The sequence below is a fragment of the Argiope bruennichi genome, chromosome 9, assembly GCF_947563725.1.
Source record: "Argiope bruennichi chromosome 9, qqArgBrue1.1, whole genome shotgun sequence".
Taxonomy (NCBI): Eukaryota; Metazoa; Arthropoda; class Arachnida; order Araneae; family Araneidae; genus Argiope; species Argiope bruennichi.
Window position 1 is genome coordinate 127,086,213 of NC_079159.1, and position 23,112 is coordinate 127,109,324.

Consider the following 23,112-nt stretch of genomic DNA (forward strand, 5'->3'; position numbering starts at 1 on the left):
ACAGGACTCATCGTCATTTGAAACGTTATCAGATAACGAAACAACACCTTCGCCGGACTCTTGCAGCGGAAGCGGAAGGATTCAGGCCCACCGAATTTTTGGTGGAATTCGGTTTGAAAACGGAAGCCGATATTTTGCCATCAGTTCAAAGAAAACAGAGAAAACACTACACGCCCACTCTTTCCAGAATAAATCGTAATTTTTCTGGTGTGCACGTGCCCTTTATTCTTTCTGCCTAATATAACGAAGAAGTTTGATTCATCCATTCGCATACAATGACAAATCTGATTTCCGCATAGAACTGATCTACAATTAAATGGAAATATAAAGCAATATTGAATATACAACTAAAAAAACCCACTTAAAATCTCAAAGGCAATAATTTAAAATTATAGTAATTAAAATAATAATAGATGTTCCAAACAGTATGCACCCTCTAGTAACGAAGTGAAGTAAATTCTTAGATCAAGGGGTAAAGAAGAAGAAAAAAAATCGTCCGTTTTAAGCGTATCTTTCGAATTTCATGGCAATATGAATAGAAGGATGAAAAATGTCTCTCTTAGTAAAATTCTACAATCGGATAAAATTAAATCGATATCAAATTTAAAAAGAGGAATTTCCTCTGCCCAACAGAAGTCCAGACTAAAATAATGAAACAAAAAAATAAAAGCATGCTTCGTGAAAAACTTATGTCCAGGCGCGGGTTCCGTCCCGGGTACATGTGCGGGGACCCAAACGCCCCTGGAATTCTATTTATAAATCGAGCCGGAAGGAGTGGTGTTGGGCGAGATACGGAAAGAGCGCGGGAAACAAACAATTTGGGGGAGGAGGGAGCAGGCACGCAGCCCGGTAGGGGGACGCAGGAAAAATTCATAAGCAGATGATGCCGTAGACAAACATTAGGCGCACAAAAGGAGGAAGAGCAGGTGATAAGCGCGCATCTGGGCATTTCTCGTCTTCCTGTTTGCAAGCTTCACTCTGAACGGCAATTTGTGCAAGAAAAAAGAATTCTGCAACTTTCTCGAGAAGGTCTTAGTGATACGAAGGGATAATAAAGAAGCCGCGTTCTTTCACTCCTATGCAGAGTTAATGGGATTTTGCACATTCCTAAATAACTTAATACAAGAATTTGGGATCGCAAACACTGGAGGAAGCAAAAATTATTTTCTCTTTACTTTCACAAGATTTGAAAAAAAAAAAAAAAGAAATGGATATCCTAAAACAAAATAAATAATAAACAAATTAATAATAAACTGACATTATAAATCATCAGCTTGTCAAACTCCTATTTTATATCCAAAAAAAGAATTTTATAAAATTAATATACTCATTTTATTATACATTGCTTGTTTTTCATATAATTATTACTAAATAAGAACATCTAAAAAGCAGATAATACGATACAACCTGAATGATAAAAATGAATTTTAATTTAAAAAATGGAATTTTTAATTTGTTAATTGCTTCATGTTTCTTTAGAAATATATCCCAATTTTTGTCGGTAGTGAATATTAATTACATACAATGATTTTAATAATATTTAAAATTTAATAAAACTGTTCAATAATAAAAATACTATATATTTATTACGCTAGTTAAATCATGTCAAAATATGTTATAATTTTAAACACATCAATTTATTTTTAATCTACATCCCACCATCCATATATTCTTACCGGAAATAATAATAATAATAAAAACATAGTAACTTTCATACCATCGTAAAGAAGGTTTGAAACCATCGTCGTCATCAAGGGTTTAATTATTTATTTTTTCATGTAAACTTAATCGTCTGTTTTCGATGAATTTCGCGCATCCCTTCAAAACACCGGCTCTCTTAATATATCATAAATATCATTACATATTTCCGGTACTCTGATGTTATGGAAAATCCAAACAATATTATGGCGGTAATTTTATTTAGCAAATGCCGGTGATACAACTATTTCTCGCTCACCATTCCAAAAAATGGAGGTGATCTGATATAATCTAAATCTTGCCTTTACGACAAACATTTAATCCTATGTCTTCAATCTCTAAAAAAGATGTTGAGATTATAATAATGGACATTTTTTTTATGAATAACAATAAATAATCTTCGGAAATGAACACAAGAGAATCTTTACTTAAATTATATTTTATGTAACTTATTAAAACACAAATAATTTTATCCTTTGTTAATAAACTTAAGCAATTCATATTAAATTCTTTTTCATATATCAGCCAATAATATGCTATTTTTAAATCACAAATGAAAACAAAATTTATCAAACTAAATAAAATGCAAGATAAATGAAAATTGAAATGCTTTTTTTTTAACAAGACAAAACTTATTTTTGCATTCCCCAAAATTACTCACCTATAAGTTGATATATTTATCTTTCTTACCGAGAAAATATATTTGTTTTAGCCTTTTAATATGCAATTTGAGTTTAAATTAACCTACAAATTGAACAGATTCAAATCTTAACTAGATAGAATTATAAATGCTTGTCATGACAGAGCAGCACGAAAGCCACCTTTAATGACACTTTTGCTATTTTCCCCTAATATCATAATCAACCAATCATATTTGACTTATTAAAAATTGATATTTGTGAAATTAAAAAACAAAACATTTTATTCGGATTTTCTCTCTTATAAAAAAATTGACCTAAACCATCTCGAGCTATAAGAGTAAGACCTGATCAGAAAATATGGAATTCTTAGCTATGGTCAAGATGATTTCAAAGCAAATTTTGGTTTATTTATTATTATTATTTTGTCTATTGTCTGCTTATTTACTTCCTCATTTTCAGAAGGTTAATCATTAAATTAATATTTCATGTCATCTCAATGAAAAAAGCTAATTACACTATCAGCAATAACTCAAAAATTATTTTAACGCAAAGTTGTAGGTTAATCACATCCAGCAATTTGTGTATACATGTTATTTATGTATACATTTAGATATCAAATGTGCATTAATGGAAAAATTTTTAAGTGGCATTCAGTACTTATAAAGGGCATCAATTCAAATTCTTAAATGAAGGAATGAGGGAGAATGAGATTTCATCGAGGAAACATTCATAGAGAAAAGACAAGAAGAGGAAACAAAAATAAGTTGATTAAAGAATTTCAGGCAGGGGAAGAGGTGTATGAAAAATTAACATTATTACTAATTAAATTCGTAGATATTTTTTTAAACACTAATATAATACTTTGGAAAACGCATGTTAAAAGAAACAAAAAGTGTAGTAACTTTATTAATTTTAAGATTTTTAAAGAACATATCAGATTTTTTTCTTTTTGTAATATGAAATTAATATATATATATTAATACAATAAATGTTAAAGTAATATAAAAAAAAGTAGAAATTTTACAAAATTTCTACTTTTAAGTTATAATATAGTAAAAGCAGTGGCAACTAAAAGTTTCTTAAAAAATTAATATTCACATGCTGAAATTATATACAATTTATAATTCATCCCAGCATTCATACTGTACCTATAACCAAACCATATATTTCCAAAATTTCTTTGGCTGATTTTAATGTATTGTATAGAATACATAATCATTATGACAGATTTAAAAATCATTAAAATCATCCCAAAATTAGATTTGATTATTCAAATGAACAGTAATAAAATATATAAACATCCTAGTTTATTTGATAAACAAAAATACTAAAAGACACTGATTTTGTTTCTCTCTCCACAAATAAATTAACTAAAAAATTATAATTTAATTAAAAATAAGTAAGTTAAGTATTGAATTATATAAGTATAGTATAATTATAAATATAGTCACAATAAATGTATTTGAAATACATATCTACATATTTGAATTACTCATTTCTCTATATTCATCAACTTTAATTCATCAAATTCTAAATAATAATAAAATAGCTTTAGTTAATTTATATGATTATTCTTTAAAACTTAACTTATATGTTTCATCTCAAAAATTATGTTCATATGAATACAAAAAAAAAATCTAATTTACAGTTACTTGAGATTAAAACTATAAAAGGTCTGGCATAAGAATCAGAATATGAGATGAGTCATTCCTTTTTAAGAATGATCAGAAAGAAAAATGAAAATACCAGTTAAAACTATGAATAAGCTTCTTACTTTTAATTCAGAAAAGAAAAAAAAATAACTTCCTTTTCAATTCTTATATATATTTATATATGTGTGTGTGTAATTACAGTAGGAAAATTTATGAATCATTTTTGCTTCATAACTAGATATTTTAAAATAATACAGATCCTCTAATGTACTTTTGAAGGAAAAAAAAATCACAATTCATATTTCCATATATGAATTTCAATTAACAAGATTTGTTGCAATTTACCATTGTCCAGATTCAAAAATAGCATCAAAGGAAATTTCAAAAAATTATGAAACTGTTTGTTTATAATTTATAAGGTAAAACATTAAATTTGGTTTTAGTAGCAGCAAAAACATGATTATAAAATATAAAATAATGTCTCCATTTCTAATCTTATCTTCATATTTGCTACAATTATTTAGCTACTGGTTTTCATCACTTTAGCTGTAGGATGCAAGCAGAAGAATTTTATAAAAATAAATTAATGATAAAGATATAAAGTTAAAAAATTATTATTGAAAAATGCAATACAGCTTGAAATTATCTATATCCTGAATTGAAATATTTGAGTCTTTTAAATAATAACTAAAATTTTAATGTATTTAACAACTATAATTAAACAAATTATAGCTGCATTCTTTGATAAATGCTTGCAGTATTCCTTGACAAATACATGATTTCTGATCTTTTTCAGTTTAAAGCATTAAGCGTTTAAAAGAAAAATGACAATTTCAACAAATATCAAATTTATTAGGTTGAGAGAAATATTTCTAAACATTGAGTAATATGTAAAATTTCAGGAAAGAAAAATTAGGAAGGTATATTTTCTTCATACAAGCATATAGACTACAATCTATTATTCACAAAATGTACAAAAAAACCTACTTAAATTCGTGTTGGATGTGACGGCTGGCAGCGATAGCATCACCACAGCCGCACACATTGTCATTCCAATCCACATCGGCGGTAGTAAAGGAAATGTTAAAAAAGCACTTTTTAGGGAACCTCGTAAAACTCTTTAAAAGTCGAGGACCCTGTTTATCACTCAAAGTTCATGAAGAAATTTAAATCCAATATGAAATATAACATAATCTAACTAGAAAATTCTACGAAAACACACAATCCCTGTATGTTTACAATCCTTACACTCTCGTCATGCATTACGATGCCATAAACACAAATCTACGCGTAAAATCGGTGACACGATCAGCAATTGTTTCGGCTCCGAGAAGCCGCCCTGAGAAGTGACGTTTGTTGGATTTGAGAAATATACATATAAAAAAAAAAAAATTTCATTGATATTTCTCTACTTCAGAACTGTAGTGATGTGCTGCCATCTATTGAGAAAATCTAGAGCTAAATATTATTGTCATGCGAAACGGCGAAACTACATTTGTTTGAAGTTAATAGATTTTAAAAAAGTCAGAGTTTTTCTAAGTTTAAAATATTTTTTAAAAATTTAAAATTAATTATTAATTGTAAAAATTAATTAATAATTTTTCTGTACATTTAATGCAAAAAGTATGATAGTAAATTTATAAACATCTCCAAATTTCTGTTTAGAATCATTTCTTTCAATAATATGAGAATCAATCAATTTGTTGATAACAAGAAATTTCCTTTTAAATGAAGGTTGAAAGTTGGAATTCCAAATACCTAAGATTGCAGGCTGGTGGATCAAAAAATTAATTTGGATATTTGAACAATGAATTTGTAAAAAATACAAATCAATTAATTTTAAAGTATTCTCACCTCACCTCACTATTTAATGAATTAAAATATAATTAATTAATTATTTATAATGTAATGGAATTTTTAAATATTCTTTTAATATTCATGCCATATTACACCTGATAGGCTCCAGATAAAATAATAATAATGTTATATTTGTTTGAAGTTTATCATAATATTTACTTTTATTTTTAAATAAGGGAATCATTAAAGAATAATTATGTTCATTTTTAAGTATTTTATTATTAGTATCATTTTTTCATACAGTACATATTAAAAAAATTAAAAACTTGCATATATATTTCACTTTATGAATTACTTAAAAAGTTGAAATATTTGAGTGTGAATTATTAAACTGAAATGATCATTTAATTAAAGAGCGGGATTTAAAAGGTGTCTTGATTAGCTCCGCAAAACGCCTGAATATGCAATTGCCATGCAGCATTCTCACTCAGTCATGTAATTTTCCTTTTGCACCCGCACCATTCCTGGGCCATAATGTCAAAAGTGAGTAGAACAATCATTTTGAAATTAAATTAGAGAAAGTGGCGTTAAATCGAGGTACTGACGAGCATTATCCTGTTGCGGCATAAATCGTAAATATTTTATTTAAAAGTAGCTAATGATTATTTTAATAATTATAAATTTCCAATGTTGCTACAGGCGATAGGCGAGGATCGAACTCGCAACCTTATGGTTCGTAGCCGAGTAACATGACCATGAGTAATAGTAGGAAGTAAATATTTTAGTAGTAGCATAAAGGAGGAAAAAAGGTCAACATTTAAATTTTGAATCTCAGTGGCGTCTTAAGGATTCTACCAGTTCGAGATTGTCTTAAGGCTGGTTTAAGATCAGGTTGAGATACAGTTTCCTTGGTTTGAATCTTAGCTGGTTGGGACGCAGGTGTAATCTTCACACAAGTTGGAGTTGCAAGCTGCTCTTCAGGATTTTCTTGTGGTAGTAGATACGCTGGCTTTAATCTGTCTATAGTTACATTCACTTCTTTATTCTTTATCCTCAGAGTAAAATATTTTGGTGTAAGGCTGATAACAAAATATGGACCTTCATAAGGGGGTTCGAGTGGCTTTCGTACTCTATCAATGCGAAGGAAAACGTGAGAGCCGGCGTCCTGGCATAGAGGTAGCGCGTCTTCCCCGTGATCTGGGCGTCCCGGGTTCGAGTCCCGGTTTGGGCATGGTTGTTCTTCTGTTGTTCTATCTGTGAGATGTGTGAATGTGCCCTCCTGTAAAAAGGGGTTGTGCAAGCGAATGAATGATGCGTGAAGTGGCAAAGTCGTACTCTTGGCCCTAGTTGGCGCTGCTATAAAAAATAAGAGACGTCCTCCTCAGGCTTAAATCGCTGTCTTCGTAACAGCGGGCTTGTCAGTGGCAAGTGCCATAAGAAACAAACAAATAAAACGTGAGAAGTTGATTCTAAATCTTTGTGCACAAATATTTTTGGATGACTTTTTTGTTGAGTTTCTTTTGGTCTTATCAATTCCATAACATTTTGTAAATCATTTACAAATGTTCCTGGTGACATATGTGGTATATTTGCATCAAAGAATTCTCCAGGAAATTTGATATTCTCTCCATACACCATTTCTGCTATTGTATAATTAGTATCGTTGTGGATCGCAGTTCGTAAACCCAAAAGTACTGTTGGTAACGTTTCACTCCAAGATACATTATTGTGGGCTTTTAAAGCAGCCTTTATCGATCTATGTAGTCTTTCTACCTTTCCGTTACACTGCGGGTGATAGGCTGTAGTATGTGAAAGCTTAATGCCGCAGATTCTTGACAGATTTTGAAATATCTCGGATGAAAATTGGGTTCCACGATCAGTAATAAGCTTCCAAGGTACTCCAAATCTTGCTATCCAGTTGTTATAAAAAGCTTTTGATATTGTTTCCGCAGAGATGTTTTCCAGCGGAATAGCTTCCATCCAATTCGTGTATCTATCTATACATGTTAGACAGTAGGTGTTACCATTTGAAGGTGGTAGTGGACCTACAATATCGATATGTATTTCTCGAAATCTTCCTGATGGTTTTTGAAATTCACCCAATACTGATTTTGTATGGCGGGTTATTTTAGACTTTTGGCATGGAATACACGACTTCGCCCACTGCTGGACATCTTTCTTAATATTTTGCCATATAAATTTTGAAGAAATTAATTTTACTGTTGATTTAATTCCCGGATGGGACAATCCGTGAAATTGATGAAATATCTTCATGCGAAAATGTTTTGGTATATAAGGTCTAATATGCTGTGTTGAAGTATCACACCATAAATATTTTCCAGATGGAAGGGGATATTTTTTAAATGGCAAACTTGTAGATTTTTGACAGGTTCGAAATTCATCATCTTGTACTTGTTCCTTGGCAATTAGTTCATAATCTATTAAGGCAATTTCCTCAATTCTTGATAAAGTATCCGCTACCACGTTACTTTCTCCTGTAATGTATTTAATTTCTGTTGTGAATTCTGAAATATATTGAAGTTGTCTAATTTGGCGTGGAGATGCTTTATCGGATTTTTGCAAAAATGCGTAGATTAATGGCTTGTGGTCAGTATACACTGTGAATTTTCTTCCTTCTAGAATATGTTTGAAATATTTAATGGATAAATAAATTCCGAGAAGTTCCCGATCGTATGCACTGTAATTTTGTTGTGCGTGGTTAAGCTTCTTGGAAAAAAATCCAATTGGTTTCCATCTACCATTTTCAAGTTGTTGTAGAACTGCACCCACTGCTGTATTTGAAGCATCTGTGCACAATGAAAGAGGTAATTCTGGATTTGGGTAAGATAGCACAGCAACATTTGCCAAATATTTTTTACATTTTTCAAACTGCTCAATGGCTTCCTTGTTCCAAGTTATTTTCCGATTATCTTTTTTCTTTGCTCCTTTTAAGTATTCGTGTAAAATGGCTTGAGTACTAGCGGCGTTCTTCAAAAAACGACGGTAGAAATTAACCATTCCAAGGAAAGTCCGTAGTTGATGAATAGTTTCTGGCAGTTTAATATTGAGAATTGCTTTAACTTTTTCAGGAAGAGGTTTTGATCCTTCAATTGTAATTAAAAATCCTAAAAATTCCAGTTCTTTAACTCCAAAAATAGATTTAGAAATATTAAGTCTCAATCCATATTTTTGCAATCTATCAAAAACTAATTTTAAGTGTTTTACGTGTTCTTCTTCTGTAGTCGACGCAATTAAAACATCGTTTAAATATGGGAAAACAAAATTTAGTCCTCTAAATACCTCATTGATAAATCTTTGAAAGGTGGAAGGAGCATTACGCAAACCAAAACTCATTACATTAAATTCATACAAGCCGAAGGGTGTTATAATAGCAGTTTTTTTCTTATCAGCTTCATTAATCGGAATTTGGAAATATGCTTTATGCAAATCAATTTTAGAAAATATTCGAGTATTCTTTAAAATGTGGTTGAAATCTTCTAATCGAGGTATAGGGTAACGATCTGGTATGGTTTGAGCGTTCAAACGTCGATAATCCCCACATGGTCGGAAGGAACCATCTTTCTTAGGCACCATGTGAAGAGGGCTGGACCATTGTGATTTAGATGGTCGAATAATATCATTTTCTAACATGTATTGAAATTCCTGTTTTGCTATATGTAATCGCTTGGAATCCAGTTGTCTAGCTTTGGAATAAGTAGGTTGTCCTTTTGTTGTGATAAAATGCTCAACATCATGTTCAAATTTAGATACTGTTAAATTAGGTTTAGTTAAATTTGGATATTGTTGTAACAAATTAGCATATTTAGAAGTTTTATCCAAAGTACTAATAACATCATCAAAAGATATTGTTGTTACGTGGTGTCGAACGGACAGATTAGTTATTCCATCAATAAGTTGTTTGTTATGAATATCTATTAAAAGCTTAAATTTATTCAAAAAGTCAGCTCCTATTATTGCTTTATCAACTTTAGCTAATATAAAAGGAAGTTTAAATTCTCTTCTAAGTCCTAAATTTAAGTTCAAAATTTTAATGTTGACCTTTTTTCCTCCTTTATGCTACTACTTTATCCTACTTTCTAACGTAACGTTCGTTACTGGTAGGGGAGTATATGTTGCGGCATAAATCGTAAATATTTTATTTAAAAGTAGCTAACGATTATTTTAAAAATTATAAATTTTATTTTGTAAATAGTTGTAAAATTCAGATTGGCAACAGTGATACTTTTGGAACTTGTTGTTTAAAAACGATGCTAGAATGTTGAATGAAAATAAGTTGATGTAAATTTGATAATATTATCTATATGTAATATTTAGTTTTATAGTACGTTTGTCTGCATTTTATTTTTGTTGATGCACAAAAATAACACAACAATCCGATAGGCTAAGAAATCTTCTCCGACGGAAGTACAGACAAAAGCTGCCTAATTTAACTTCAAAAATCACACCCAATAAATAATTTCACAGCTAATTCAATTATAACAAATATTTGCAATAATTAATTGCGTGTATGGTGTCGAATTTAATAAAAGACAATTACAGAAAATAAACGTTAAAGAACATAATTCAAATGAAGTCGACCACTCTAATATTGGAAATAAATTTTCGCTTTGTTATTTAACAAAACGCGCTTAACAAACGCTCTTAACAAAATAAAAGCCGAGAACAAGTGAAAGTATTTATTATTATTAAATTCGGTTAATGAACGATATTTTACTCTACTGAGTGAAATATTTACTCGAATACTACATGAATTGGAATAAAAAATTTCAATATTAGAAAGCTCCCTAACATCAAATTTTGATTGTTCATCACAATATGAAAATTCAATTATAATTGTTATTGCTATTTGTAGTGAATTAAATAAACATTTTTTAAAAATAAAATAACTTTTCCTTAGGAAATTTTAATTATGATTATCAAAATTTTTGATTTAAAAATTAATTTCGGGAAAACATTTCTTCATGTTAAATTTTTAAATGCAAATATTCTGTGTTTTTAATTCCTTAAATTAAAACAACAAGTAGGATTTATAGTGAGAAATATGGAAAAGTATTCATATCCTGCAAAATTCGAAAAATTTTTTCAATACTTGTTACTTAATAATATTTTTCACGCACGTTAATGGTAAAACTTAAAAAAAAAAAAAAAAATGCTTACTTTGAAAAAATAAATTAAATTAACATATTAAGTTATAAAACACAAAAGTACTTTGAATAGAATTTCAAAGCATGAAAATGGAAGAAACCTTTAACCTAAGAAATCCAATCAATTATGCCGTCTCTTTTTTAATATTTCCGCCCAGTTAAAATAGTAGCTCGCGTGCATTTATTAGGGGAACAGCATTTCATAAGAAGCGAACTGCATAGTCTAATTCAAATTTAGATATCACAATAATTTGAAGTCCTAAAAACTGAACTCATAGTTAAAAATGAAAATTGATCACAAATATGTTTCAAGTTACGCACCACCTATCGATGGTTTCATTTTAGGAGAGTTAAACTGGATCCATCTTCAGAGTGCCCCACATATTTCAAAATTTACCCCAAATGATTTTAATATGAATTTCTCAAAAATGACAAGATATCCCAAATAAGTTGCATTTTATTAAGAAAAAATGCACCGTCCAAAATAAATAAATAAAATGAGAGTAGAAAGCAAAAACCACCATTTGATTTTTTAAAAGAAACTTTTATTTGAATAGTATACAATAACTGCGAATAAAAAAAATATTGAGTTACAAAAGATAAAGAAACTTAAGATTTTTTTTGTATCTTTTTTAAATCAGAGGAATTTCTCTCTGAAACTTCTTCGCATATTCTCAAATTAAGTCGTTATTCCCTCTCCCTCGCATAAAATTGTGAGCCTCGGCAAAAGACGTGAATGCCACGAGTGGTGCAGAATTTTATTTCTGAATATGATAGTTATGCACTTCATTTTATAGCGAATAAAATCAGTACCTCTGCATAAATTGCGTTCTTGAGATTTTTTTATGATTAATCTCTGTCCTGAATTTAATACACCAGTATAGGATGGTAGAATGTGTATTTTGGATGCCTTTTCTTCCACCGACTGGAACCGAAATTTGATATAAGATTACAACTGTTGTCAAAAAATCGCATGCTAAATTTCACTTATATTGTAGTATTGTGTAATAACTTATAAGCCAGTTAACAGCTACGCTACCCGAGCAATTGCTTTTGTATCGTGGTCATGTTACTGGGCTGCAAACCACAAGGTCCGAGGCTCTATCCTCGCCCATCACAATCCGCCATAATATAAATCTTTGTTGCATGGCTAAACACGCTTTGCCGAATTTACCTTTAATTAAAGTATAATAACATTATCAATTGATGAAAAACTGCCAGCCATATAGAGTAATAATGACGAATTAAACAAATATAGATGATGATGCAAGGGACTTATGTCCATCGACCAGCGCGAGGCAGAAGTTCAGAGCAGGCCGGCGAAGCCAGGAAGTGAGTCACTCGCTGGGGAGCGAAATTCATCTCCACAGGTGTTGGTGTTGCTTATCGCCAGCTGGCGAAACAAACAATCATTTATTGAATGTTTGGCCACTGCAAGTCCTTTAGTTTTTTTGTTTTGTTTTGTTTCTTTTTTTAAAATGTTTATTATGTATATACGATAATAAAGACCGACAAACTCTCCACTCTTTGACGAATTTGATGCCAATCTTTATTTCAGATGCAAATCTATGTATAAAATTTTATCTATCCAACTCTTTACGTTTTGTAGCTATTGCGTTCACTTGCACTTTTGACAGTTCAAAAGTCTGTCCGAATGGATTTCATTAAAACTCTGATAAATATTTGATGATAAGTGATAAAAAATGACATTTGTTTTATATTACATAAAAAGTTGGTTAAAAGGATTTTAAAGTCAATTTTTGAGCTTGAAAATAGGCCGCTTAATACAACACTATTAAAAAAATTATATGAAAAATGAACAGCTTCCCATGTTTATTTTATTTTGTAAGAATTATTTTTCCCACTTGCTTGTTAGTATATTGAAAAAAAAAAAAAAAACCTAATGAAAAATGACGTTAATACGAAATCTCAAAGTGCGTAATTTTTCTAGATCTTCGCCGTTTTATCGTGGGAGCTATAAAAATGGAGGTGTACGCCCGTGAAGTAGTCGAATTAATTATCTCTTAGAAGTGCTGATCTCCAGTGAGTCTTTTATGAACGTTTTGTACTGTTGCAATTATTTAATACCGATTTGCTGTTTGTATGCTATTGCTTTCAGCAAGTGTTTTTTTTTAATCCACTCTTCGCCTATATTTTGCAATCTGTTTTCCCTGTTATCGAATTTTTTTGAATTTATAACAGTGCACAGCTTCAGACGAATTTCCAGTAACGATATTTTTAATTAATATCTGTTCCATCAAGACATTTTATCCAAAGGCATTTGGAATTATATAATTTTTATTATGAAATAGCTAGAGTTGACAGAAATAAATAAATAAATATATGTTCTGATTACGTTGCAGCATTTTTCATCGCTGAGCAATTAGGCACAAACTTTAATATTTAAAAAAAAACTATATTTTTCATGTTTTTTAAAAAATTGTTAATATTAATTAATTATGCTAACTAGTATTTAACTGCTAACGTATGCCACACAGAAATAACTCTTATTATTTATTTTCTAACGGCAACAGTCAAATGTAAATAATCAGCGGCACGTTTGTTTTGTTTTTTTTCTTCTGTTTTTGCCGTCATAAACTTTCTTCAACTTGTTAATACTTGATATTCAAAATAATCGAACGGAAAGGCGAATTTACTTTTCAAACATCGATCAACAATAACAATAATAAGCCGGAATAGATAAACGGCAAGAATTTGTTTCAAATTAAAAATCTTAACCGATGATTCAGACAGCATATGTTTACCCTTATTGGTAGAAGATTAACTTACTCCCATCATTTTATGTGATAAATATTAATTCGTCTCAACTAAATTATGCTTTCCTTGGATCAGCAAATGAAAAAAAAAATAATATATACATAATTAAGGTCCATTTATTATCCAATTCACAGATATTCAATCCATAAGAATTATAAAAATTTTGAATATTTGGTTAAGATGTCGAAATTACCCTCTCCTCCATTTTTTGTTTTAAGAGGCCATAGTGGATGTGTTACCGCATTACATTTTACTGATGAAATCGACAATGCATTAACATCTCAACCTACTTTAATTTCAGGAAGCCAAACTGGAGAAATTTTTGTATGGAATCTTAAAGTAAACACTTTTGTAATTACTTTTACTTTGACCTTGTTCGAATATAATATTAAGTAGTGTAAATAAGCTTTTTTCTTTGTGGAAGATTTCTTTAATTCTCATAACATCTTCATTATGAATTTTTCATTTTTTATTATATAGCTAGCTTTAGTACTAAGATTTCATTCAGTAGTGACACTAATGTTCCAGATCTTTTATCTAAGAATTCATCATATTGTTTAGAATAATTGGTATTTTATTAGTTAATATCCTATTATGATGTCAAACAAGAATTATTCTGAGATATAAATAATTTTAAATCATAAGTGGATATTGAAGACAATATCTAAGTTACTATTTTAATCTCCAATTCCTGTACTGCATCAAGAAATAGAATGATTACCTGATAACAGTATGGTTAAACTATTTTACCTGCCAATTAAGTGAGATAGATATAAAGTGTGAATTTTAATTAACATACAACTTTGAACAAATAATTTTAAGTTATTATAGATAAAATTGCAAATTAAATTTTTGAGAAAAATATGAAAGGAATTTAAAAGATAATATTTTGTATATGAGAACTTTTTGAGCATGATATATTACTTATATAAAACTTCTTAAATATTGATTTAAGGGTTTCTTTTATCATGCAAATTTTCTTTTCATATTATTTATCATTCTGCTAAAAACATTAGGTCATGTTCAGTGGTGGCTCATCAGTTCAAAATCTAGCAATGCTGCAAGATATGTCTTAGGTGGGGTGGGAGGACTGAAACACATTATTATTGAAAACAGGAATGTGCTCTCTTTGATTCTTTAAAATACTTGCACAACTTAATACGTGTTGTGTTTAAATAGTGAAGAGAATCAAATATGCACTTTGGATTTTTTTCTCAAGGCCAATTGGATTCAAAATTTAGGTTCTGATGTCAAGATGATAGACTAAAATTCATTTATCATCTTTAGCCTTTATGTGTTACTGTGTCCATATATATATGTATATATAATATAATTTAATATAATTAAAGATATATCTATAATTCTAGAATAAAGATCATATATTAAAATTCATTCATCTCATTTTTTGGCAGTTATGAATTATTGCATTCACAAATGAATGAGCAGAGAGAATAGATAGATAATCAATTCTTCGATAAGTATGATACAAAATTTGATACAAGTAAAGAATTTTTTTACTAAAATAACATGCTAACTTGTAGCATTTTTGAGTTATTTTGCTCTTTACATGCTCAAAGACATATTGATAAACTTTAAAAAAAAAATGTCAGCCAAAATGTGTTGAAAAATCTGTAATTTTGATTTAATAAATTGTATACTAAATTCTTCCATCTGCATTTTAGCATTTCTGAGATCATTTGCAAACAGGTATTATTTATTTATTTATTCATTTTTATTATTTTTTTTAAATTTAAGAAAGTCAATGACAGATACTGATTCATCAAAATCCCGAGGTCAAATGTTTTGATGGTTGCAACTTTTTTTTTGTGATGAGAAAATAAAGATTACTTTTAACTTTTATCAACCAAAAATTCTTGGGATTCATAATAAAACATTGAATTTGCTTTTTTTTTCTTTCCTTTTAGCAGTATTAATAAGCGATATTTAATATTTTTTTCAATCTACTTAAATTAGAATCAAAGAAATTTCAGAAACACATGCAAATTGTTATTCCTTTTCTCAACTAACACAGCAGGGGGAAGAAAAATCACTGCAAATGTTTTTATATTTTTGTTAAGAATAATCAATTAAGGAAATATAAAGAAAATTATTTTAGTACTGTGCATGCTAAACCGGAAGCATTTCCTTTCCCCCAATATTAAAGTAAAAAAAAAAAAAAAATTAGGAGAAACAAATTAGGTAGGGGAAAAGGAGAAGAGAAGTCTATCAATTTATGATTTTCCACAGAGCTGAGGATAGCAGTCTTATGGCAACCCTTAGAAGTCAGTTTTTTCCTTTTATTTAGTGGCAATTCACAATGTGCACTTGGCACAGATATTCTATGCTAGAAGCAGGACAGCTAATGATTTTAATTTTGATGCATTGTGATGTTCTGGGCACTGATAAAAGGTTTATTGAAAGTGATTGATAAATGGTTTAATCTGTAGTCGGTTAAAATCATGAGTTATAGAAAGAAAAAGTTAATAAATGTTGTGAAATAAATAGGTAAATAATAAATTGAAATAATATGGGGTATACTGTGATTCTGCAAGTCCAGTAACAAATCACTACTGGTTATGTTTTGAATGTTAAAGATTACTTCTGTAGAAATAGTGTAATATTTCACCACATAAATACCAATTCTATCATTAAATAAATAATTTTCAGTGAAAAATTTTAGTTTGGAAAAGTTTTTAAAAAATAATTAAAACAGTATTAAATATTTTCTTTTTATTATATCTTATCTCATTGCATTCATTCATTGGTATTTGAATTAAAGAAAAATTGATATCTTCTAAAACTACTAAATTTTAGTGAAATATTCTCCATTAATGCATATCAGTTTCCTGCAGATATACACAAATATACAGGATGAACTGAACTGAAATAGCATTTCTATTGTTGCAAATAATACAACAAACTTCTTTGTATCATTGGAAAGGACTGATAAAAGGAATTAAACAGATAAGATGTGAAAATGAGAACTTTTGGGAGTGACACAGCAATGCTGTTGATTTAAAAAAAAAAAAAAATTATTTATTTTGAACATAATCAATATTTTCAGATTTTTATCAAATCTTTTATTGTTGCTATAAATGGAGTACAGCAATTTCTGAGTGTTGAAGATAATTTCAGAAGGATTAGCATTGCATTTTGATAACGTAATTGTAAAAATTTCGTATTTTTACACTTTGTGCAAGTGGTGGATTTTAGATATAATCATATGCCACTTGTGAACTTTTGGTTTAACAGAATGTCATTGTTGATATTTGTCAATTGAATAACATGATGTCTTTGGTGGATTTTTTTTTGATAATTAACCACTGATTACAATAAGCACTGCATCTTTGGTGATTAATCACCAAGTTTAATGCACAATTATTAAACATTTTATCAATTAAAATATGTAGTTGAATGTAATGATTTGAAAGACTTTAGAAAAAGGGGCATTAAATAATTTCTTTTAAGGCCTTTTCTAATTATCATGTGTTTATACCTCCATATGACATGGTTATGAGAAATTATTTTATTTAAAACCATAGGTTTATTAAAACTTGCATTATATAATTACCATTTGGTAAGTCTAAATTGAGGCTCGATGACTTGTCTTTCTTAATAAATTGACTATCATTAGATTCTTTTTGAGTTCCATCTCACTATTCAACTGACTCCGTAGAATTTGTAGTGAATAGTGTTTTTGATGGAGCATCTGATATCTTTAGTATCAAATAAATAGATATAACTTTATGAAATTATATGATAAAGATGTGTGTAATAGAACTGACACAGTAACCAAACACTTGCCTAAAATAATTAGGATTGTGAATTCCATATATTTCTAAAGATGTCATTTATAGAATTATATTAAATTAGTCTCCTTTTACTGTTTTTTTCATTTTGAGGTTTCATTTTTCTTTATTGCAGTACGAATTTGTGATATTAATGTACATAAATCTCCTTTTTTTTTCCAGTTCTGTGATAAAACCTATTTATTATTGATATGTTACATTACAGGAATAATGATCTTTTATCTTTATTTATGCAGTCGTTAATGCTCTTATTTTACTTAAACTTCTGTTTAGATAAAGCAATTTTAAATTATTTCATATTTTGCTAAATTTAATTATTAAATTGTAAGATGTATATTTCTAAAATTTATTACAAATTAAAAACTTTTTATAGTTATAAGTAAAAACATTTAATTATCATGACAATTCTATAGGGACTTGGAAATTTGTATTTTTGCTTTAGATTAGCAATTTTTCAAAACTAGAATAGTATTGATAATTTGTATAATATTTTTTGAGTCATTAAAAAATGTTTTTGCAGCTTTGAAACTAATGAGCATTCAAATCCTTTCAGACCTTTAGAACACAATATAAATTTGAAGGTCATAGTAAAACTTCAATTTTGTACCTTAATTATTATAAAAGCTCACTTATAAGTCATGGGAGAGATGGGATTCTGAATGTCTGGAAGTTCTTAAATGAGCAGTGGACAATTACAAGTAAATATTCATATTTTATCCAAACTATTTTATTAAATTTTTGATACATTATTAAATTATATTAGTTGGTATATTGTAGTGTAAATTTTTGTACCTTTAACATAAAAATATTTCATTTTAATGAGATAATATATTTGGAATTGTGGGAATGTGAATCTTGATAAAATATAACTATTATTTATAACCATTAAGTACATATTTAAAAAAAATTTATGTCTGATTTCAATGGTTATTATTAAATTAATTTTTGATTGAATAATTTTTCACTCAAATAATATCTGAATTTTAAGTAAATAATATTTGTTTAAGAGATACTTGCATGTCTACAAACATCTAATTTCAGAAATGTGTGTAGCGTACTTAGTGATTTTATACCTTATCCACTTTACAATTATGAATTCCTCATGGGAAAATTTCAAATTTATTAATATTTTTGTAGAAGAGAATATGCATCATTTTTTAAAGTTTAACATGATATACTATCAAAAAGAATCAAGCACAAAGATATCAAAATGCTAAGGCCCTTTTCTGATCACAGCTTTTCAACCACAGAGGCAATTATTAATATAACATTGCATTTAAACATTTTGATTACACATTATAATCAATGAATAAATCAGTTATCATTTTTAATGAATCTTGTACAAAAAATATATTTAATTTATATAAGTAAATATTTGACTGGAAGGAATGTAAAAGAATCTGAGTAATGTATAAAAGTATCTTTACATTTTAAAGTATCTTTAAACTTTATACATTTAATCTAATAGTATAAAGCATATTATTTTCTTTGTATGTAAAAAAAAAAAAAAAATCATTCCATAAATAGTGATTATTTGATGGTGTTCCTTTTGAATTTATATATACTACATTTTTTCATTAATTTAAAAAATTGAGCTATTCAATAATTAAAAAACAACTGAGAAATACTAAACAATATTTAACAATAAACAAACAGTATAAATAGGAAGATTCTTTAATTTTTAGCACTTTTCTAAAACTTAAACCATTAGATTAATGTAGATTTAAGTCTAGTGTAAAATTTTTATGAGTACAAACTTTTAGAAGAAATGAAAAAGCTTTTTCTGTAAAAATCTATGTTTAAGAAACTGATAAATTTTGATTGTTAAAAGTAATGCATGATTTCTATTTTATTTTAGGACAGTTTCAATCACCAAATGTGGGATTTTGTGCTTCAATATTTTATTTTGCAAACAATGAGCCACATGTTGTTTTATTCAATGATGAGACACATACAGTAGGAATTTACAACTATGAAAATGTAACTAAGGAAAGAACACTGAAAATAAAAGATGTTGGAATGTGCATGTGCATGAAAGCTATTCATTTAAAGGAAAAGGCTTTTCTTTTGATTGGCTATGAAAGCGGACAGATTGGATTATGGGATTGTGAATCAGATAATGAAGTTTCTCAGTTAAAGCTCCACAACGAACCAATAATGTGTTTAGATTATGATACGCAGCATAAAAAGAAAGGTATTAGTGGATCTGTAGAAAAGGTAATAAAAACTTGGACAATACAGGAAGATTTCACTTTAATTAAAGTGCAGGAAGTTATGTTAAATAATGATGGAATCATTGCTGTTAAGATAAGAGAGGATGGTAAAATTTTGATTACTGGTGGAAGTGATTCTAACATAAGAATATTTAGTTGGAAGAGTTTAAAATTGTTAGCTATTTTAGACTTCCATGAGTTTTCAATATACTGTTTATCTTGTTGTTCTTTTCCTGTAGGTAAACAAACATCTATTTTTGCTTCAGGGTCAAAAGACAAACGCATTGCTCTTTGGTCCATTTATTAATAAGCAGAAGAAATTTGGACAAAATAATGGTTTCTGGGAAAGATATTAAAAATAAAGTTTTTCAAAAATGAATAATGTGTGAAAAATTAATTTCATGTTAGTGATGTATTTTATTGTTAACAAATACTATTTAACATTAATAATTGAGCTTATGTAGAAATATATTTGGTGTTCACATCTCAATGAAATAGACAAGCAATATTTAATAATTTTTATAGAACTTTATTGTAATATACTGACGCTATGCTTATGGGTGTCTGTGTGTGTATATGTGGGTAAATTTTACCAAAAAAGGAGTTTTTTATTCAAACCACTTCATCATTACAAGGTAAGTTTTAATTAACCTACAATTATGAGTTGAAATAACTCTCTGAAAGTTGCGAAAAATGTATGTAATGAGTGATAACATCTGAGAGAACTGTTTAATGTCATTTGCCACATTCCTTTTTTTTTTTTTTTTTTTTTCTTTTTTCTCCTGTATATATCAAAAAATGTCATTGCTAAAAGTTTGATATTGTTGCTTTAAAAGTGAATACTGTTTCTATGTTGAACCTGTAGTTTAAGAAGTTTTGATTGAGTTGATCAATATCAGGAGAATGTTGATAAGAAGAGGTCTTGCATTACTTTAATATTTTTAACCACTTACTTTATTTTGGAACATAATGTTAATTCAGGTGTAGGTTAATTTTGTAACTGAAAATTTATTTAGAAGGCTAGAAAAATATCGTGTTTTTCAACATTAAAAATAGAGCAATGGTAAAAGATATAGGAAAAAGCGTAAAGGTTCCAAAATTGTTGAACATACTATTCAAGACATGGGGAGACGAATTACGCGAAAAAAATTAATTCCAGAAACACCGATAGATGGCGTGGTACAACAGAAAATATGCTGAAAAGACACAAAATACACATTTGTAGCACATTTTATTCGAACGCATCAAACATTCAATGACAAAGACCTTATCAATCCGGGGAAAACTGTCCAATATGGTTCCTTTCCCAAGATGCAAAATCTGCATTCTGTAGACAGCTTGTTCAGCTCGGATCGTAATTGATCGATTGTGATGCTTTTCACAGGCAGAGTGATACTGTCTTTCAAATCTGTCAAGGTTACCAGAGCCCTCGATAAACAAGATTTTTTAACTATCCCCACAGCGAAAAATCATAGGGATTAAGATCTGGAATACGAGATGGCCAGTTTGTCGAGAACGCACGACTTATTACTCTACCATTAGTAAAATATTGCTGAAAAAACTGTTGTACACAGAGTCCAATGTGTGGAGGTGCTCCATCGTGCACAAAGGTAATTGAATCAAGATATTGGCGCTATTGCATTTGGGGTACAACGCAATTTTCGAGCATGCTTTAGTAACTCCTGGCCGTCACGGTGCATGTCACAAGGTCATTGCGTGCAGCCTCTTCGAAAAAAAAAAAAAAAGGTCCAAGAATAAATGTGGCTGTGAATCCACATCAGACTGTAACTTTCAATGATTGAAGTGGAATTTCTTGGAAGGTACGAGGGCTTCCCGTGTATTAAAAGTGATAGTTATGGGTGTTGACTGTTCCACGTAAATGGAAATGTGCTTCATTGGTCCATAGAATCTGAAATGGCCACAATATATCCATTTCAACTTTAGCCATAAATGTCAATGCAAAGGTCAGTCGCTTCTGCCTGTTGATGAGCAGCAACTGCTGATTGTAACGAATATTGTAGAGTAAAAATGTACTATTTTTTTCAGTACATTCCACACTGTAGTGTAGGGAATACCGAAGTGCTGCGACACTGCACGAGTCGATTTGCGTTCTCGACCCGGCTGAACTCTAAGATCTTCAGTTTTCTCGAATCGAGCGATCATTCTCCTGAAAGCTTGTGGAAGTAATGGTCCTTTTGCGTAAATTCTTAAGTCGACTAAACTTTCTAAGTGCAGCTGCAGAATTCCCTTTGTTTTCACTAAACAACTTCAGAAGCAAAGTATATTCTAGCAGGCTGTCAGCCATCGCTATAAGAATTATATTTTCCCACTTTTATGCCTGGAAAAGTATCTACAAACCAAGAGTTTATACAAATTTTTGCTTACAGTGCAAAATTGCTGTTCCAATTAAGTTTCTTCACTTTTTCATCTTTTTTTTTCATATCAGCAATAGAAATTGAAAAGGATAAATTTCATACCACATGTTTTTTATTTTATTTTTTTTTTGTGTGTGTATTTGTTCATTTCCGCATATTTCCTGTTGTACAGCGCCATCTATCGGTCTTTTTTGTTTGTGTGTGTGTGTGTTATCCGTTATTTTGGAGCCTTTGCACTGAGTAGTCCGCTGTATAGAGAGCTCAGAGTAGCGGTGTTTTAATTCTGACCACCTTGTTATATAAGAAAGATGAATAAAGAAAATCATATAGCATTTTTTAAATCAATATCATAAGCGCACAACTACATCTTGAAGGGCTTACAAGAAGAAAAGAGAATTATTGGAATGACAGAAGCAGATAATGTATCATGTAGATTTTCATCCTCACTGTAATATTCCAGAAAAATAGTTTACTTATCTCATCCCAATACACCCTTCTTGCCACTATACATTTTTCAAATAATTCTAATACTAAATATACAAAATATAAATACACAAATTATAAAAATAATAACTCTGCAGCTAACATTTCGCTTTGAATATTTTCTTATTCAAAATGCATTGTCTTCCAATAAATCTTTCACAAAATGAAAAGATCAAATGGATTTAATCCACTGAATTGCTGCTTGACTATCTGAATTTAAAATTACAGCATCATCCATATATTGTTTGTATTTCAATTCAGTTAATAAATATACAATCCAAATAAAGTCTTTAAAAATTACAGAAATCGCATATAATTTTGCTTCACATGTTGAGATGCTAACACTCACTTTTGTTTATAACATTTCCAGATAATTAATGAATCGTTTCGTAAAATTATCCTATCAGAAAATGATTATCATTTTTTTTTTTTTTTTTTTTCATTTCCCTAACTAGCATTCAAAAAGGCCAAATTTGTAATCATAAATCATTTTCTTATCTT

At 29.1% G+C, this 23,112-nt stretch overlaps 2 protein-coding genes across 3 annotated transcripts in view; one reads left to right on the forward strand and one right to left on the reverse strand.

Annotated features, from left to right (window-relative positions):
* Window positions 1-5,329, reverse strand: part of LOC129984160 (protein eva-1-like) — a 101,699-nt gene extending 96,370 nt beyond the window's left edge. Inside the window, exon 1 of the mRNA XM_056093961.1 lies at window positions 4,979-5,329. Coding sequence (XP_055949936.1) covers window positions 4,979-5,054 — 76 coding nt within the window. The 5' untranslated portion in view covers window positions 5,055-5,329. The remainder of the gene's footprint in view (window positions 1-4,978) is intronic.
* An 8,174-nt stretch (window positions 5,330-13,503) lies between these two features.
* LOC129985200 (guanine nucleotide-binding protein subunit beta-like protein 1) lies at window positions 13,504-20,317 on the forward strand. 2 transcript variants are annotated; one of them, XM_056095137.1, is made up of 3 exons: window positions 13,504-14,082; window positions 18,094-18,238; window positions 19,399-20,317. In XM_056095137.1, exons 1-3 carry the CDS (start codon window positions 13,912-13,914, stop codon window positions 20,058-20,060), a joined length of 978 nt encoding a protein of 325 aa, XP_055951112.1. In that variant the 5' UTR covers window positions 13,504-13,911; the 3' UTR covers window positions 20,061-20,317. The 2 variants fall into 2 exon arrangements, with proteins under 2 accessions (XP_055951112.1, XP_055951113.1); XM_056095138.1 differs by having other exon boundaries at window positions 13,504-14,070; window positions 19,399-20,152.
* The last annotated feature ends 2,795 nt before the right edge of the window (window positions 20,318-23,112 follow it).

Excerpts from the sequence above, each read along its gene's own strand:
- LOC129985200 (XM_056095137.1), top strand. The coding sequence starts at position 13,912 with ATGTCGAAATTACCCTCTCCTCCATTTTTTGTTTTAAGAGGCCATAGT. Across the intron at positions 14,083-18,093 it reads ATCTTAAAGTAAACACTTTT|ACCTTTAGAACACAATATAA; the intron begins GTAATTACTTTT and ends AAATCCTTTCAG. Across the intron at positions 18,239-19,398 it reads TGAGCAGTGGACAATTACAA|GACAGTTTCAATCACCAAAT; the intron begins GTAAATATTCAT and ends ATTTTATTTTAG.